This window comes from Pelecanus crispus, chromosome 14, assembly GCF_030463565.1.
Source record: "Pelecanus crispus isolate bPelCri1 chromosome 14, bPelCri1.pri, whole genome shotgun sequence".
Classification (NCBI taxonomy): Eukaryota; Metazoa; Chordata; class Aves; order Pelecaniformes; family Pelecanidae; genus Pelecanus; species Pelecanus crispus.
Window position 1 is genome coordinate 3,646,200 of NC_134656.1, and position 16,572 is coordinate 3,662,771.

The 16,572-nt window shown below is 49.6% G+C and overlaps 1 protein-coding gene across 1 annotated transcript in view; it reads right to left on the bottom strand.

Annotated features, from left to right (window-relative positions):
• Positions 1 to 6,155, bottom strand: part of NTSR1 (neurotensin receptor 1) — a 60,661-nt gene extending 54,506 nt beyond the window's left edge. Inside the window, exon 1 of the mRNA XM_075721394.1 lies at positions 5,481 to 6,155. Coding sequence (XP_075577509.1) covers positions 5,481 to 6,155 — 675 coding nt within the window. The remainder of the gene's footprint in view (positions 1 to 5,480) is intronic.
• Between the last annotated feature and the right edge of the window lie 10,417 nt (positions 6,156 to 16,572).

Here is a 16,572-nt window from a genome sequence, read left to right on the forward strand (position 1 = left end):
TCAGCCACATTTCCTTGTTCTTTTATTATCCCTCCAGCTGACATCTTGGGAAGGGGGAGGGAAAAAGAAATCAAGTGAATTTAAATCAATTGGGGAAGAAAAGAGAAGAAATTATGTAAGAACTGGCAAAACCCAGCAGGCCAAGTGGTTATATTAAGCAATGAACACAAGAACTTATTTAATTTAGATCTAGCTGCAAGACGGACCACAGTGTAAGCAGGCTGGGATTAGGCAAGCTGGGCTGTCATTGTGCGTATGCTGAATTAAAGCCCTGGGTTCTCTGCATAGTCTGTGGCAAAAAGGCAGCTTTTTAGGGATGCTTATGCCACCACGGATGGGCTACCCTGCTGGGGCAGGTGTCTCTCTCCATCACTCTGGGGACTGATCCAGACACACCTAAACACCAACATCTTCATTTTCTTGCCTACCCAAGGGGCTGGCAGCACCGTGACCTGATGGGACACCTTTGGTGGGACACAGTTCTCCCACAGAGGTGCCAATCTCTTGTGCCGCCGGAGGGGTTAGCGGCACCCGGGCGTGGGCTTCTCTGGTGGGCAGAGATCCTCTGTGTGTGTGTAGCCAAAATAGTTTTATGAGCAGGCACAATGGGTGGGTTTATCGCTGCATGGAACTGTAGTGAGTGATTTAAAACAGTACTGTTATTAAAAGCCATAGTAGGAATTTGGCTGTGCCCTAAGGAAAAGAAACCAACTTCAATTCCCCCAGTCAACATGAGTATAAACGCAGGATTCCTGAACTGAAGCCATTGACTAATCCTGGATATGATTTGCTAGCAATCCTGGAGAAAATTCAGCCATTTGGTTTTATGGGTTGCTATTTTCATGTACAAGGAGAGATGCTTGTCCTGTTTATTTACACGGCACCACAGATCTGCTGGTGAGCAGAGCCCTGCCGTCCACAGCACTGACCATTTGCCATCGCAGCAGAAAGCTCATCGCACCATGCCGCCAAGGTGCTCCTCACCAGAAGAAAGTGTAAGGGAGGGTTTGCAACATCATGCATGGAATTAATAACTTTGTTGGTCTCTCAGACAAATGGGAATTGAATAGATGTCCTTGGAAGAGTGTGCAGAGAGCGTAGTAAAGGATGCCAAGAGGCCAGGCTGCACCTTGTGTCTCCCAGCTCCGATGCCTGGTCCTTCCTTCAGACCTGAGGCTCTTCGGCACATTCCTTCGAAGGCATCACAAGAAGAAATGTAGGAAGAAATAAAGCAGAGGACTTCCTTGGGCAAGCGGTTGTTTCATGTGCAGAGTTATTTACTATAAAGTCATCTAACTATGAGCAGACCTCATAAAACATAATGAGCAAGGGATCTGGAGGGATAGGCGAGCTGCAGCCACGCAAGGGTGGGCTGATGCAGAGCAGAACTGGAGCAGCTGTCCACCCAAACCCGTGAGGAGGTCCAGAGAAGTTCCCAGTTGCGCTTCCCAGGAAGTTGCCCTATCAAATGAGCAACTTGGAGCTGATGGAGCTGTGACAGTTTATGGAGGCTCAGGGCCTGCTGCCATGTGTTTTAATAAATGGGTTCACACCAGCTGTCCATGCAAATAAAACATTAGCATGTGTCAGACACTATCTACCCAAGCACTTGCCATAACTTAGGGGACATTTTGCACTAGAGCCATCCAAGCACAGACTGTGCCATGCCAGCGGGACAGCACGCTGCTCTCTCTCCCGTGTTACAGGGTGGCAGAGAGCTGCCCACATGTGCCCAATCCAGGCTCAATTAAAATCCTGAGATTTTAGGTCGAGGAGTTGCCTGACTCTGTGTGCTGGGACTGATGGTGCACCGGGATTGTAGGGATTTCTTTCAACTTCCCCTCTTTCCCCAGGTCTACTAAGGACCTCTCCAGAAAAGAGGTACAAAGGTAAGAAAGTAAGAAGCAATAAAGGAAAATTTATTTGCACAGCCATCTGGCCGTTAAAATTAAGATGGTTTTGAAAGACAGGGCTGAGAGTGTACGGTGCTAATGGCATGCAGGGCAGCGCCTGGTGGGATGAGAGTCTCAGCGGGGTCCGGTTTTGGGGGAGCTGGCCCCAGAGCCAACAGCAAGGCTGTGAAGTAGCCAGAGCCACAGGTGCCAACCCGCAAGTGAACAGAGGAAGCACTTCATTCTGCCTCGGAGCTCTCTTATCTGTTGCTGCCACAATGAGTAGCTTTTAAACCTCCTCCAGCTGAAGTGGCATGAAAACATTAATTTACTTGTATTGGGATGGCTTTAAGAGGTGTTTAATTTATGTGGAAAAAACCCTAAAATTGGCTGCAGTGTGTTTTAGAGGATGTCTGCCAGTTAAAGTGCAAACTAGACCTAAATGATGTGGCTATAATGGACCTTTTCCTGCTACCAGATCCCAGGCTGATGCCAATATTCAAACCAGACGTCCCCGACTAACAGAAGTAACAGGCAAGCTTGGCGATGAAGGATATATAACAAACCAGATTCACAGGCTGATTTAAGCAGCTGCAAGGATAGCGATAAACAAAGCTGGGAAATGGTACTGCTCTCCAGGACTAAGTATCAGAGGCCGCACAGAGCTTACGTCTCAGCGGCACGAGGCGAGATGTGCGGTGCCCGGCGTGCTGATCATGGTGACACGTGGTGACACCCTGCAGAACCTCTCACTTACTGCTCTTCCTGCTTATCAGTGCTGCGCTGAGCGATCGGTAATTACTAGAAGAATATCAGTAATTACTTCTTACAGTTGTTGTGGAGCTTGAGTGGTACAAGTTAAGTAATACGAGCAAGAATCAAATATGCCGGGTGCTGTTTGAATAGTTACTTTTTTTTTCTTATTATAGGGAAACCTGGTTGTTCACACACGGTCTAGTTTCACTCCAGAATGCCCATTTAAACTTAAATATTCAAAGCAAATAGAGAGGAACTTTTTCAAAATCAGAGATGTTAAATTAATACACTCAAATATTCATCCCGGGAAGCTTGTTCCCGTGCAGGGAGGAGCATTCTCCTGCAATGATCCCAGCAGAACCATAGCTCACACTGGGCTCTGAGTCTATAAATGGTTACAATTGCTCTGTTCTGGGACTGGCTTTCAACCAGTCAACAAATAAAACCTCTTGGGGAACTAATGGCTTCCAAAAAAAAAATCCCAATTTGCTTCAGACAGTTTGCCAGACAGGAAGAGGAGTGAGATATGCTGAGTGATTTATTACAAGTGATTTGCCAGCTCGAGCAAGTGCATCACTGCTCTGCTTAATTTAAAGACAAAAAATGAACGGAGAGAGATGCAAAGACCTGCTCGAAAGCAGCTTGAATCCACTGCGAAAGACCAGGGCTCCAGATTTCTGACGGGCAAGACCTTTGCGCGTCACTCTCCACATTACCGCTGCCTTTTTTTTTTTCCACGGGTCTTCCATTATTTGTCTTTTTTTAAACCTCTGCACAGCTTACGACGTGAGAATGCCCACTCACACGCTGTGCAATGGTTTCCATTAATGCACTTCAAACCTGACTTGCAGCTGCTTTGCTTATTCACTCTGGAGCCGTCCCCAGCCCAGGGCCCTGCATCACGTCGTGTGCTGCTTCCCAGTGCTCAGAGGAACGGAGCGAAGCCATTAAACAACCTTCCTGTCTTAGCAAATCTACTTTTGTAGCCAGATCCTCTGAGAAGGAACAGTATGGTGGGGTTTGTTTGGGTTTTTTTCCCCCACCAACAGCTGCCTCCTTTTTACTTTTAAATTAATTCACAAGTGAAATAAAAAAAAAAAATACGTGACGAAAAGCCCCCGGGTGAACTTCACATACTGTGCATTCATGTCTGCCTACTTCTTACTTGGGTAACAGGATCAGGTATAGCCTGAATAATAGCAAGACTGTAAAATCTGTTGAAAATTGTTTAAACTGTAATCTCCAAAGACACCGCGAGGAAATAATCCTCTCTTTTTAGCCCTATCACGGTAACAATGAGCACCAGTTTAATCCTAAGAGGAAGATGAGTGGAAATAACGCATTTCAGCCACATTGTTCTCGGATCAGGTGGCTCACGTCTCCTTAGAGAGCAGAGGATTTGGGTTAAGTACACCGGGCTGCCACTGACAAAATCTACAAAGCACCTACAGGAGAAATACAGCCCCCACCACGTCAAGATGAAGGTTAGGGATCAAGACAAAATGCAGAGGGAATCCAGTGCTTCTGTGAGGGGTGGATTTTCGTTTACTGCAGTGGTCCAGGGGGAAACTCGGAGAGACATGTCTAAACATCTACAGGCTCTGGGCTTAAATCTAACTGCATGTACCCTCGCCTGCTTTTAGCGGGAGGAATTATTCTGATTTGTTTCCATTTAAGTTCCCTCCCTTTAACTGTGGGAACATCTCAAAGGCTTTACCACACATGCGGTTTTAAATTCTAGTTGGTCGCTGATTAAACCCACCCGAAATTCATGTTCAAAATAAAAGATTGAGAAGCTATCGCATGTGAGCCTGGCAGCAAAGGGACGATGGAGATTGGTGTCTTGCTCTTTCTGTCTCTCCTTCCACGTCTCTTACATTTTTCAAGCCTGATGCTCCAGTAAACAAATGCCTCAGCCCCTCAGAGCACTGGAGCACAGCAAGTGTTGATGCTGAAATCCTTTCCACGCATGGGCATATTGGATTAAGCAGTATGTGGAGACCAGCAAAGCCTTTCTGAAGTCAGGAGGAGTCTACTAGTTAAACCAGCTACAGATTTCCCCCCAAACAGCAAAAAATACCAGCCTCTGGCTTTGAAGATGCAGTTCCTTTTCGGATGCCTGTGCTGTACCTTGTTCCCAAAACTTTCTGAAATTAGGGTCTGTCACTACGCAGAGGAAATGAGCTCCGGATCAACCCGAGAAACAGGGAGAGGGGGAGAGATGGTTTTATTTCCCTCGATCTTGCTGGCCGTTTTCCAGCAGAAGGAAAGGAGATGCCAAAGATGCAGAGAAAGGGTGGAGATTTGTGGGTTTTCTGGCGATGCGCTGCCACATTTAGGGAGGACCCGAGCATCCCCGGGCCAAGCTGGCGGCTGCACGGCAGAGCGGGGCCCGGCTGCCCCGGGGTCTGCGGCTCCCGGGGCTCCCGGCCTGGGACACCCTGAGCTCCGGGCACTGGCTGCACCGGGAGAGGAGCTCCGGGGGGCTCGCAGCGGCCCGGGGCTGGATTAACCACGGTGCAGGATTCACCCCGGTGCACGGGCTCAGCCCGGCGCTGTGGGGCAGGAGGGGGGGCGGGGTGGGGCACAACAAGCCGAGCCGAGACACCCCCCCACCCCAAATCCTGCCTGCCCGCACCCCAGGCTGGGCTGCCCCGTCAGGGCTGCCCAGGACCCCCCCTCTCCGAACCAGTCCCCCCCCTCCTGCCCCGCCCATCTCAGCAAAGTTTGGCCATCCGAGCCCGGGAGGGAGGCAGCTGCCCGGCCCCGGGGCCGCCGGGTTGCTCACAGGATGCTCACGGGATGCTCACGGGATGCTCACGGGATGCTCACCTGGATGACCGTCTTCAGCGTGGAGGCGTCCACGATGGTGGTGCAGATGAGGGAGTCGGGATTCTGGTCCTTGCCGTAGATCTCCCCCATCGTGAAGATCATGGGGATGGCGAGGAGGAAGGAGGCGATCCAGATGCAGCTGATGAACTTCTTGGTGCGGCTGCGGGACATGATGCTCTTGGCTTTGAAGGGGTGGCAGATGGCCATGTAGCGCTCCACGCTGAGGCTGGCGATGTTGAGCGCCGTGGCGTAGGTGCAGGCGTCCCGGAGGAAGTAGTAGCCCTTGCAGACAGCCCCCCCGAAAGCCCAGGGGTGATGGACCCAGATGAAGTTGTAGAGCTCGATGGGCATGCAGAGGAGGAAGATGAGGAGGTCAGAGAAGGCGAGGCTGGCCAGGTGGTAGTGCACGGTGCTCTGCAGGTTCTGCAGCGACTTCTTGCGCACCAGCGTGTACGCCGTGATGGAGTTGCCCACGGTGCCCACCAAGAAAAGAGCCAAGTAGATGACGGTCACCATCACCTTGGAGTAGATGTCTGTGTTGACGTCCAGGTCCTCCTCGTCGGGCCCTTTGGGGAGCAGGTCGGAGCGGTTGGAGGCATTGGCGTAGCCGCTGGGGGAGAGGTGGAGGGGCCCGCCCGGCACGGCCGTGGCCGTGGCCGTGGAGTTCGGGTGCATCCCCGGGGCCGGGCCGGCCCCGCCGGGGCCGCAGCACCGCCCGGCTCGGACCCGCCGCCGCGCCCCGACGTGCCGCTGCCCCCGGCGTGGAAACTTGGCTCGTTTTAATGCGGCGGGGAGGAGGCGCCTGCCGCTCCCGGGCTGCCGTGCGTGTGCGTGTGCGTGTGCGAGACACGCACCCCCCTCCCCCGTCCCCCGTCCCCCCCCCCAAACCCCGGAGCAGCCTCGGCTGTGAGCAGCCCGCAGCTCCGGCTCGCTCCTCCCTGCAGCTGCCCGGCGGCCAGATGTGCCCCGGCAGGGCAGGAGCCTCCCTGCACACACAGACACACGCACGCACACCCGCAGACCCGCACACACACCCGCAGACCCGCACACACACGCACACAGACCCGCAGACCCGCACACAGACCCGCACGCACACCCACACACAGACCCACACACCCACCCGCAGACCCGCACACACACCCGCACACACACCCACACACACACCCCCACACACGCAGGCAGACCCGCACACACGCAGGCACACCCGCAGACCCGCACACACACCCGCACACCCGCACACCCGCGCACACACCCGCACACCCGCCTGCCTCGCCGGGAGCCGCCGCTCCAGCCGCGACCGCGCACCCCGGCCGGCTCTGCCGGCGCTGGCGCTGCCTCCCCCGGCCCCGGGGGCGGCCCCTCGGGCGGCCCCCCCGCCCCGCTCCCCGCCGCCGAGGTGGGTTTTGCAACCCCAGCTCGGTCCCCAAACCGGGGTCCGGGGAGGAGACGGGGGGAGCACGTCCCGGGCGGGGCTGCAGAGCCCCTCCCGTTTGGGACCCCCAGCCCTTGCAGGGCCAGACGCAGAGGCACGGCTGTAAGCTGGGGGCTGGTAGGGTCCGAGCACAGCCACCCCCCACCTTCCCCCTTCGCCCGGGGAGAGGAGAGGCACCAGGGGTGCTCCATCACCCTTGGACATCCGTATGTCCCGCTAGTCCCTAAATACTCACCCACCCGCTGCTGCTGTGAGGAGAAACGCATGTAAAGGAGGGGAAAAAACCACCTAAAAATATCTACCTCTGCCCTGACCTGCCTGGGGCACCCTCAGCTCCACGGCGCAGCAAAGCGAGCTGCTTTGCTTTGGTCCCCATCAGTCCCTTTTCCCTTATCCCCATATCCGGGGGCTGTGGGCATGCCATGGTGATGCTGAAGGTGACAAGGGGATCCCCCGCAGGAAAGGGCCCCCCAAGGATGAGCAGGCTGTGTGGGGTTCCCCTTTCAGGCCCGGGGCACTGAGCCAGCCAGCTGCCCAGTAAAACTCCACTGAGCTGTTTGTCCACTCAGTTACGTTATGAAATTCCTGTTAGCCGAGAGGAGTTTGTCAGGGGTGGTGTTCCCAGCTGGTCTCACCCATTGTTCCTGGTTCTTGGACAGGTTCTTGGGATGGATCAAGAATATTTATCCCAAAGAAGGAAAGTGGAACGTGAAATAAGTGGTGAGTTGTACCGATGTCTGAAGGAGAGCCCCAGCGGGGATGCAAGCCTTCTCCTGGGTGCCCAGTGTCCCTGTTCCTCAAACCCCACGTTGTGGGGAGCTTATGGCCCCATGGTCCAAGGACAACCCATGCTCCTGGACTAAAGCACTTCTCCCACAGAGGCAGCAAGTGAGTTCCTTTGGGATCTTTGTCTATAATGAAGAGTTACTGTCTCTTCCTGGTCCTGTAACTTCATTTTGGTGTTTTGGAAAGCAATTGCTGTCCGCACAAGCAAGATACCCATCTACTGGTCTAATTTTACAGTGTGGATGTGTGCAGGCTTATGTCAATAGCTGTCTCTAGAAATGCTGTTTTGGGTTCTGTTGCCTCATGTTTCTGCACACAGGCCATGCACAAGCACGGCTGCTAACAAGGAGAGCATTGCATCTCCCTGCTCTGTCCCAGCAGCTGCTCCCGAGTCCTCCATGTGCTGCCTCCTCCACTTTCTCGCCACGCCAAATACTGGCAGGGAATATCAAGAGACATAGTTAAAAAATAATTCTAATTACACACTGAAATGTCAGCTATACCTGGAATCAATGTGGCTGCTGATTTACAGTCAACAATTTTAACAGGTTGGTGCAGCCTGTACCAGCCAAATCTCTCCTTTCATAAAAGTGCATCAGGAGAGTACCGATGGCCCAATGAACAGGTTGAGTGCTCCCATCATTAAAGGCCTCAGTGGCATATTTCTATGAGCTAATTTATTTAATAAATTCCATTAATTCCTTGGCAAGTTTGTCTCAGCCACACGTGAAGCATTCTCACCAGCATGGGTAGATAGCTCTGCCCTATTCTTTTTCTTATAGATCTGGGTTTGAGCAAAGGTCTTCTCTTCTGGGATGCAGCAGCCTCGCCATTCCCCATGCAGAAGTGCAGGTCATTTCTTCTAAAGGAGAAAGTAGAAGTCTTGCCTCTGTCCATAAGGAAAGAGGGGTCAACCTCTCCACTCTCTTTTTAGAAAGATTGTTGTCCAGGCAGGTTCTACCTTTTGTCCTCAGATTGCTTTTACAGAGCTGGACACCTACTGCTGGTCCAGAGCCAACCCTGACCTCGGAGCAGGCGGAGATTTGGCCCCGCAAAAGGAGGACATCGACCCCATTCCTGCCTCGTGGTGTAGCACGTCTCTCCAGCACCCCTTTACTCTCCCCATTGCTAACCCGTGGCCTGGGGGCACGTGTGAAGTCCTTTTCTTGGTATGGGATAGTGAAATGAATGACAAAAGTCTCTCTTCTTGCCTGCGCTTCTGCTCTCTGCAAGGTTTTAATCCATATTCCCCGTCAAGCAAAAGCAGAGCCGGAGATGCACCGCTCTCTTCTTGTGCGCCAAAGCTTCCAACTTAAATCCCCGCTGTTTGTTTCTGAACTAGCCGACCTTTTAGCTAAGCTGGGCTCGTTTTAATATATTTTGTATGTGTGTGTCTGTGGCTTAAAAAGGAAAAGAATCATGGAAACCAAGAGATGCCTTATCTCAAATGTTACAGCAAGGCATTTACTTAAAATCTTGCAGGAAAATGTCACCCAAAGTCCTCCTCTATTAAAAGTGCCTGGACTTTGAGCTGAGGGTCCCACAGTGCCCAAGATGCGAGGCCCATGGGTTGCCTCACTCCCTTTTGTGTTGACCCAAGTGTTTTTCATCTTTGCTTTTTCCAGTTGCAATTGAGGACCACTAGGAATTTTTCATATTAATCCTACTCCCATCTGATTCTGCCAGGTGGGATTTTTTCTGAAGGGCATGGAAAGCAACAGAGAAACCTCTGCAAGAGGTGGGTGCTAAGAGACGGCATCAACCTCTTTCTCGCTCAGGTCTGAGCACCCACCCCAAATACCTGTTAAAGCAGGTTCCCACGTCAGGTAACACTGGGCTGATTGAAGCCTTTAAAATCAGTTCCCAACGGACTCACTATAGACAGGCTCTCCCTAAGTCAGGGCTGTCTGAGGTGGGTTAGGAAGGTAAAATCCTGGGGTGTACAGGGCTTTTTTAAGGATGCTGTGCTTGAAAAACAGGGAAGTGAGGGAGAAAGGGTTGACAGAAAAAGGGACATATATCAGCTTTGTAGGTAACTATATTGACTGTATCATTACTTACAGGCATGGAATTGCATGCCCTCCTACACTCAACGTATTGCAAAGTCAAGTATTGCTAGTTCAGACAAGCAATAAAGGATTCCCAACAGCTGCATGTTATTTACTACCTTTGGCTGAATGGATTTCAGAAGAGTATTTTAAATCAAAACAGTTGATATATGGGATATTTATCGCCTCTGATTTTCGTAAGAGAGGAACCTGCTGAGCCTCCACAGTGTGAGCACATTGGTGTGTGGGTTGGCAAAGCGGACAGACCATACCCAGAGCAGAGCAATGATCACATACCCCAGCATTTGTGTCCCTGGGCAGGTTTAAAAAAAAAAAAAAAATAAAGGCAACCCAAAAAGCAGAACAAACTGGGTATGATGATATTGGTAAAAGAATTACCCTGAAGAAGGGTCAATCTCTGGAAAGGGACAGCTGGGAAACGTGGTCCCCAGACAGGTCCTATCTTCTGTGTGCTGCACGTTCAAATTCAGTCCTTTACTTTGGCAAAACTCCTTTAAAGCTAATGGATGTACTGGCTGACAGAGCCTGTAATATTTGTCTCAGAGACACTGATACATTAACTGGACACACATTGGAGATACCAACTGCTTTAGTTTAACTATAACAGTAGTTTTTGGGTCCCCCAAGTTGTTACTGCAACAAGCCCAAATCAGATTCCTCATGACAATAAAGGAACTTTTATTTTCATATATGCATTATAAGTGTCCAAGACATAGGCATTTGTGCTCGCACTGCACGCAGGGTTTCCCTTTGGAAATCCTCTGTTTTATTCCAGGAACAAATATGAAGAGAAGGGACAGAGGAGTCCAAAGGGAGAGTTTGCACTTGCTGCAGCTGGGAGCCTCCGCCGCAGCCCCAAGCACATTGCTGGCACCCTCAGAGCCCATGCAGACAGGCGGTTACTCTATTTCTAAAAGATTTAATCTGCTTTTGCAGCCCTGGCTCTCCGGAGCCGCAGCGGCTCTGCCAGCGGCCCTTCCAACAGCTCCGCTCAGCGGTGCCGGCTCGGAGCACAGCCCTCGCTGCCGGGGAACACTCCAGCTCCAGCTCCCAGCTCAGCACCATCCCTTCCCCCTGTACGCTGCACCAACATTTTCCAGAAAATCTCAGGAGGCACAGATTAACCTCATATTCTCATACCCCCAAATAATTTCTGTTGTTTTTCAAAACTTCAGTGTGCCTAGCAATTTTAAAATGCAAATGGAAAAGCTGCACAGTAAAAATCCCTGGCAGCCAAACACTCTTCACAGTCTTTTCCCAGTGACCTTCCCATAAGTTTGAAATGCTCCCAAATCCTTACTAAATGCCTTGGATTTCAGGAAACTCACAAAGCACCAGGCATGCTTTGTGCTCTTTCCTAGTGTGAGTGTTTTTATTAAATGCTGGAAATACCATGGGCTGGTAGGGCTTTCTCCTTGGCCATATGTCACCGAACATGACATTTGTTCGGACACTCCTCTGCCTTGGTCCCTTACACCCAGAAAGGCCCTTTCCTTACGCCGGGGAGACCAGGGCTGCAGGAGGCAGCAGGGTCAGCGCCAGAGAGGTTCCCAGTGGAAATTTTCCTGGGATGCCCCACATAAGCTTCAAGTCACTCTGTGCCACTTCAGCAGACTCAAAAACTCGGCACTTCATGTCTTCCAAAGCACACTGTGACCTGCTGTAAATACATATTATTTGTACTCTGCAATCTAGCTCGTTCCTGCTATTCTTCCCTTTAAGAGCCCACATCCTCCCATTTTTCAGAGCACCGGCACCCTGGATTTGCCTGAGCCTGGGCTCCTCCCGAGCCCACGCTGGCATCCCTCTCGCTGTGCGAGGAGAGGATGCTAACACTGGGCTGCAGCCTCTACGAGTGATGAGAAGGTTCCTCCAGATTATCACCAGGAGGGGGAATGAGAGGCTGCAGAGGACATTTAGTCCCTGAGCCCTATCCCTGCCGTTACAGGCAGGGGCGTCGCGCCTGGGCACAGCCTGACCTCAGCATCGAGGAGTCCCACCTCTGTCCTGCTGCTCCCTCGGTAACGTTCCTGCAGGACCTGCTGCTCCGATGGCGAATGTGAGCCTAAGAGGAAGGGTTTATTTGCAGCCCTGTGGGCCAGGGAGCTGTCAGGAATGCTTCTCTGTGGGCTCGCCTGGGGACATTTCTTTCCTAAGGCAGTTGCTGAGTTGTCCTGCAGACCCTAGCGTGGCTCACAGCCCCGTGCACGCTGGCCCAACCTAACATCCCTGAACCGCAATCTCACAGCACAAGCTTTGCTGGTTTTCTTCCTCCTCTTGGCCAGACTTACTCAGGTGATTTCTCAGTTAGAGCATCTTGGCCCAGAGATGACAAAAATAGGTTTAACCCTCTTAGAGTGGGCCGAGAATCCCTGGAGTGGGATTTTTCTTTTCCTTCTTCTGTTACTGCTCAGTGGTTGTTGCAACCACCCCAAGGGAAAGGGCTCCCATGCCGAGATGACACCCCCTGCCGCAGGCTGCAACGTAGAGCAGCCCTGGGACTGCTCTAAATTAAATTGTAAGAAAACAGCCAAAGGGGGCAGGAGATGAAAAAAGAAAAAAAAAATCTACAAAAAATGATCAGGGAGGCTAATTCAGTTCAGCCTGCAGTAGAGAGGGAGCTCATTCGGTGCTTTTCAGTGTGATACTGGGGCTTGATTGCAGTTGCATTCAGTGCCTGAGATTTTTTGTAAATCTGATCAGAGCTGTCTGGGGAACTGCAGGTACTGAAGAGATTTGAAAAAAAAAACCAAAACCCCACCAAACCAGCTTGTGTGAAATAAATCTTTGGTTGATTTAGTGGAAAGATGTTTACCGAGAAGGAGAACTCTCTGGAAAATAGCTATCTTTCTAAACTTTCTCATAAATCACAAACAAACTGTTCTGACTCCAAGAGCAAGTATTTCCAACTGTTTCATTGTTAAAAAAGATTTTTATTTTTTTTCATCTTCAGGAAACAAAGTCTGCCTTTGTAGCGTGTGCTCCTTTTTGCTTCTAGAGAGTCCCCCACTCTGCTTGTTCTGTCTAAACTGCAAATATCTTTTCAAAACCTAATGCCAAAGCAAAGGGGTGATCCTATGGTATCTTTGCTAGAATTGATCATTTGCTCCTCAGGGCATGCTGCTGTAGCTGTGAGACAGGGGAAGGCTTCTCTTGTGGAAGACTGTAGCCGATGGTACAAAGAAAACACGGTACAAGCTTTTTCTCAGGTTCTTCTAGAATACTTTCTAAAGAAAACAATCCACCTCTTGTCTTGAAATAAAGAGCCCTTCACTGGTGCAAAGGACATTTAAAATAACAGCTTGTTTCTAGCTTAGACTTTGCGGCATTTAAAGAGTCTTCAAGAGGAGCCTTATCCAACCGGCCGTCCCACGTCGCCCAATATCACTGCAAAGCCACAGGGAAGGATTAGGCTTAATGCAGTGCACAGGGTTGCTTGGGGAGGAGGGGAAGGGAAATTCATGAATGTATTTCATCCCAAAATGTACTCTGTTAACAGTAATTAATTACTGTGTTTACATTTCTCCAAAACATGGAAATGTGGAGATCTCATACACACTGGGAGAGATTTTAAAGGGGAGCATAGCGGAGCAGTATGGTTATAACGGAAGAAATCTTGAGTGCGTATTACAGCGAGACACCCAATCGATGTATATGCAAGGCATATTCCCACCTCATGTATCTATGCAAGAATACAGGCTGCATTTTTTTCTCTTTTGCTCACAAAGCCCATGTACGGATGTCGAAACCAAAATTGGTTCTTTTTTAGTGCAGTACATGACTTTAGAGCAAAACAAAAAAAGCTGCCCACCCAGCCTTGAATCCAGGGCTGAATGCTGGAGGAAAAAGTCTAGAAAATGACTTGGGAAGAAGGGTGCATTCATACAAGAAATTGCTAAACAGCAGCAAAGCCACACTGATGACAGGGATGCGAAATAGGTTAGAAAAATTAGATGGAGTCCTTCTTGCTCAGTAATGATCATTTCATCAAAGAAAGTCATATTTCACTATGTGGTGAACACAGAAGTAATAATGATGATAACTGCCACGAAAGTGGCTGCAAGATGAACTGGCAGAGAGCTGAACAGAGTTCAATTAACAAAAAGATTTCTTTATATGATTTGATTCTCCAGAATTTGCTCTGATTCTTCAGCCAATCCTTCAGCAAATTTTGCAGCCTGTAGTCAGCTTGGCACGGATGTTGTGCAAGGTGATGGTGCAGAAAGACACTTACACTCTTTGCCTTTTCAGGAGCTACACCGACAAGACAACCGGCTCGACCTCAATGAAAGGATAAATGTTCCTCTGCCAGCGAGGAGCAAGGAGAAACAGAACCTATGAAATTCAAGAATTAAAATCCAAACCCCATGCTGAACTCAGAGTGTCAGGTTCTGTCCCCATTTTGTTTGCACAAGTTATAATTTTAGAGGGCAGAAGTACACATGCAACACTTTCTTTCACCTCTACAATTTAACTTGTAAAGCAAGGCCAATGTTTGGAGATGCTTCTCCAGTGTTTGGGACATATAATAATATGTGGCAAAATGTGGGGTTTGTACCATAAATGTCAGGAGCTACTTACAAAGATTTTTAGGAGTTCTTCATCTGTTGTCTCCAAACAGCTTGTCTCCAGGGGTGTCTCATTTGGGTGTCTCGCTGGAGAAACAGAAGTACCTGAGATGTTTCAACAGTGGATCACAACTGAGAAAATAAACTAACAGCATTTTGTGAGCCTCTGAAACAACTGGCAAATGAGCTGAGCAAACAGGAAGTCCTAAGTGCATCTTTGTGAGGACTTATTTGGATGCATTAGGAAGCTATGCACTTCCCACTTGCTTGTATGTATGCCTTAACGGAGGTCTTCACCTTCCAGAAGCCCCTCCAAGTTGCTTAGAAATATGCCATTGCCGTCTCCTAGGCTGTCTGCTTTCCTTGATAAGAATGCAAACACATTTTATTATGAGCCTAATATACCAGATAGAATAAGAAATTGATAGTTTGCCATATAAAGAGATTTGAGAATATGCTTGAAATAGGGCAGACTTACGAGAAATAAAATACACATCCTGTTGCAATATGAGGAGACCGCTTTATCCATTCATCTTTTATTGGAATAAAAGGGCATTTGTAGGTATTGAGTTAGCCACATGACATGTTTCAGGCTGAGTTCTGAGCAGCATAAAAAGAAACTTTTCAAACAAATGCGTGCTTACTTCAAGATTTAAAAGGGATTATGTTAAGAGACAATTTTGCATATTTAAGCAGAACTGGTTTAGAACAGATTTAGGACAGCAGATAGAGACAGCAGGTGTGCAAATCCCACCCTCACCAACCAACTGTCCCTCCACAAAACCCAGCTGCAGGGGTCCTGTCACAGCTAGTCACTTCCCTCCCGCTGCCCATGGTGGGAACTGATCCAAGACATTTAGCACAAAACTCTGCTTTAGCTTCTGCAATGGCAGCTCACTGCTTTATCTTGGCTTTGTCCAACCTCTGAGAATGGTAGAAAGAGCTGAAGATGCGGAGCCCAGGTGGCCACTTTTGTTTGAGGGATGAATCCTAATCCTTTTCTGTGGCTTCTGAATTTAATCACAGAGGATTTGGGAGACAGTGATGCTCGTAATCCAGGAGAGGTCCAGTAGTCTCATGTTCAGTTACTGATGGGTTGAGTTTCTTCTTCTAGTGCTAGAAGTCAGCTAGAGAGGTTGGAGGAAGATTTCTCTACAGATTCTTAATTTGCCTAATTGCCAACTTCCTCACAAGTGTGGTGCTCATGGAGGACGCAGAAGGCAAGAAGCTATTTTCACTCTTCATTTAACTCTTCTAAGCCATTAGCAACTGAGAAATTGTGATTAGTGCTGCGATAACTGTAAAACAGTTATCCAGTGAATAATTCTTCACTGACAAGCCTCTGCCCACCTTCCCACCAGCCTCACCATGTGATAGCCTACTATCATAACTCCTCTGGGGACCATTTATTTCACAGAGACAGTCTTTTTCTTCCTCTCCTGCCTAGTAAGGAGCTGCTCTGCTCAGCTCCATGGCAAAGAGCAGCTGCTGATGGAGATGCCCCTTCCAGACCCAGGGTGTGTGTGCATCCAGGGTATGCTCACAGATGGGGCTTCTCCCACTCCCACATCAGAGAGCCATGGGGTATGTTCCTGCTGGCTCCAAGGAGCTAATAAAGCTGGAAACAAAGAAATGTGTCCCTAAATTCCTGGAGATCCACTGCCCAGGAGATGCGGGGTGATCCAAGTGGTGGTTCTGGGTTATGAAGGATGAAGTTTTCCCATGAGCAGAAGTGTCCTCGCTTGCCTTAGCCAGCTCCAGCTGAATCAGGGGGGCATTCCCCCCAAATGAGGACTTCCCTCCAGCATCTGGTGATCTGGACAAGCACTCTTGTCCTCCGCTCTCTGCCAAAATCGACGAACAGCAATGCAGAATCAATGCACTGCAATGTGCAGTGTTTCACCCATATTGTGTCTCATCAGGAGGAGACGGGAGGAGCAGATCCAGACCTGCTGCAACGCCTTGTCCTTGATCCCAGTGGATGGGCTGGCCTGGGCTCACCAGGAGCACAGTTGTCCAGAAGCACTGGTATTGAACATCGTTAGATTGTATTGGAGAGGAACTGCTAATGACGATAATAATCATCATCATTCTCGTTATCTTATTCTATCATGCAGACAGAGCCCCAAAATGCGCTGATAATAACAGGAACCGCCTGTAAGCATCTTTGATTTTCTCTTTGGGAAATCACAAGTTTTGCTGCTGTTCTTGAAAGACATCACACGAAACTCATTATG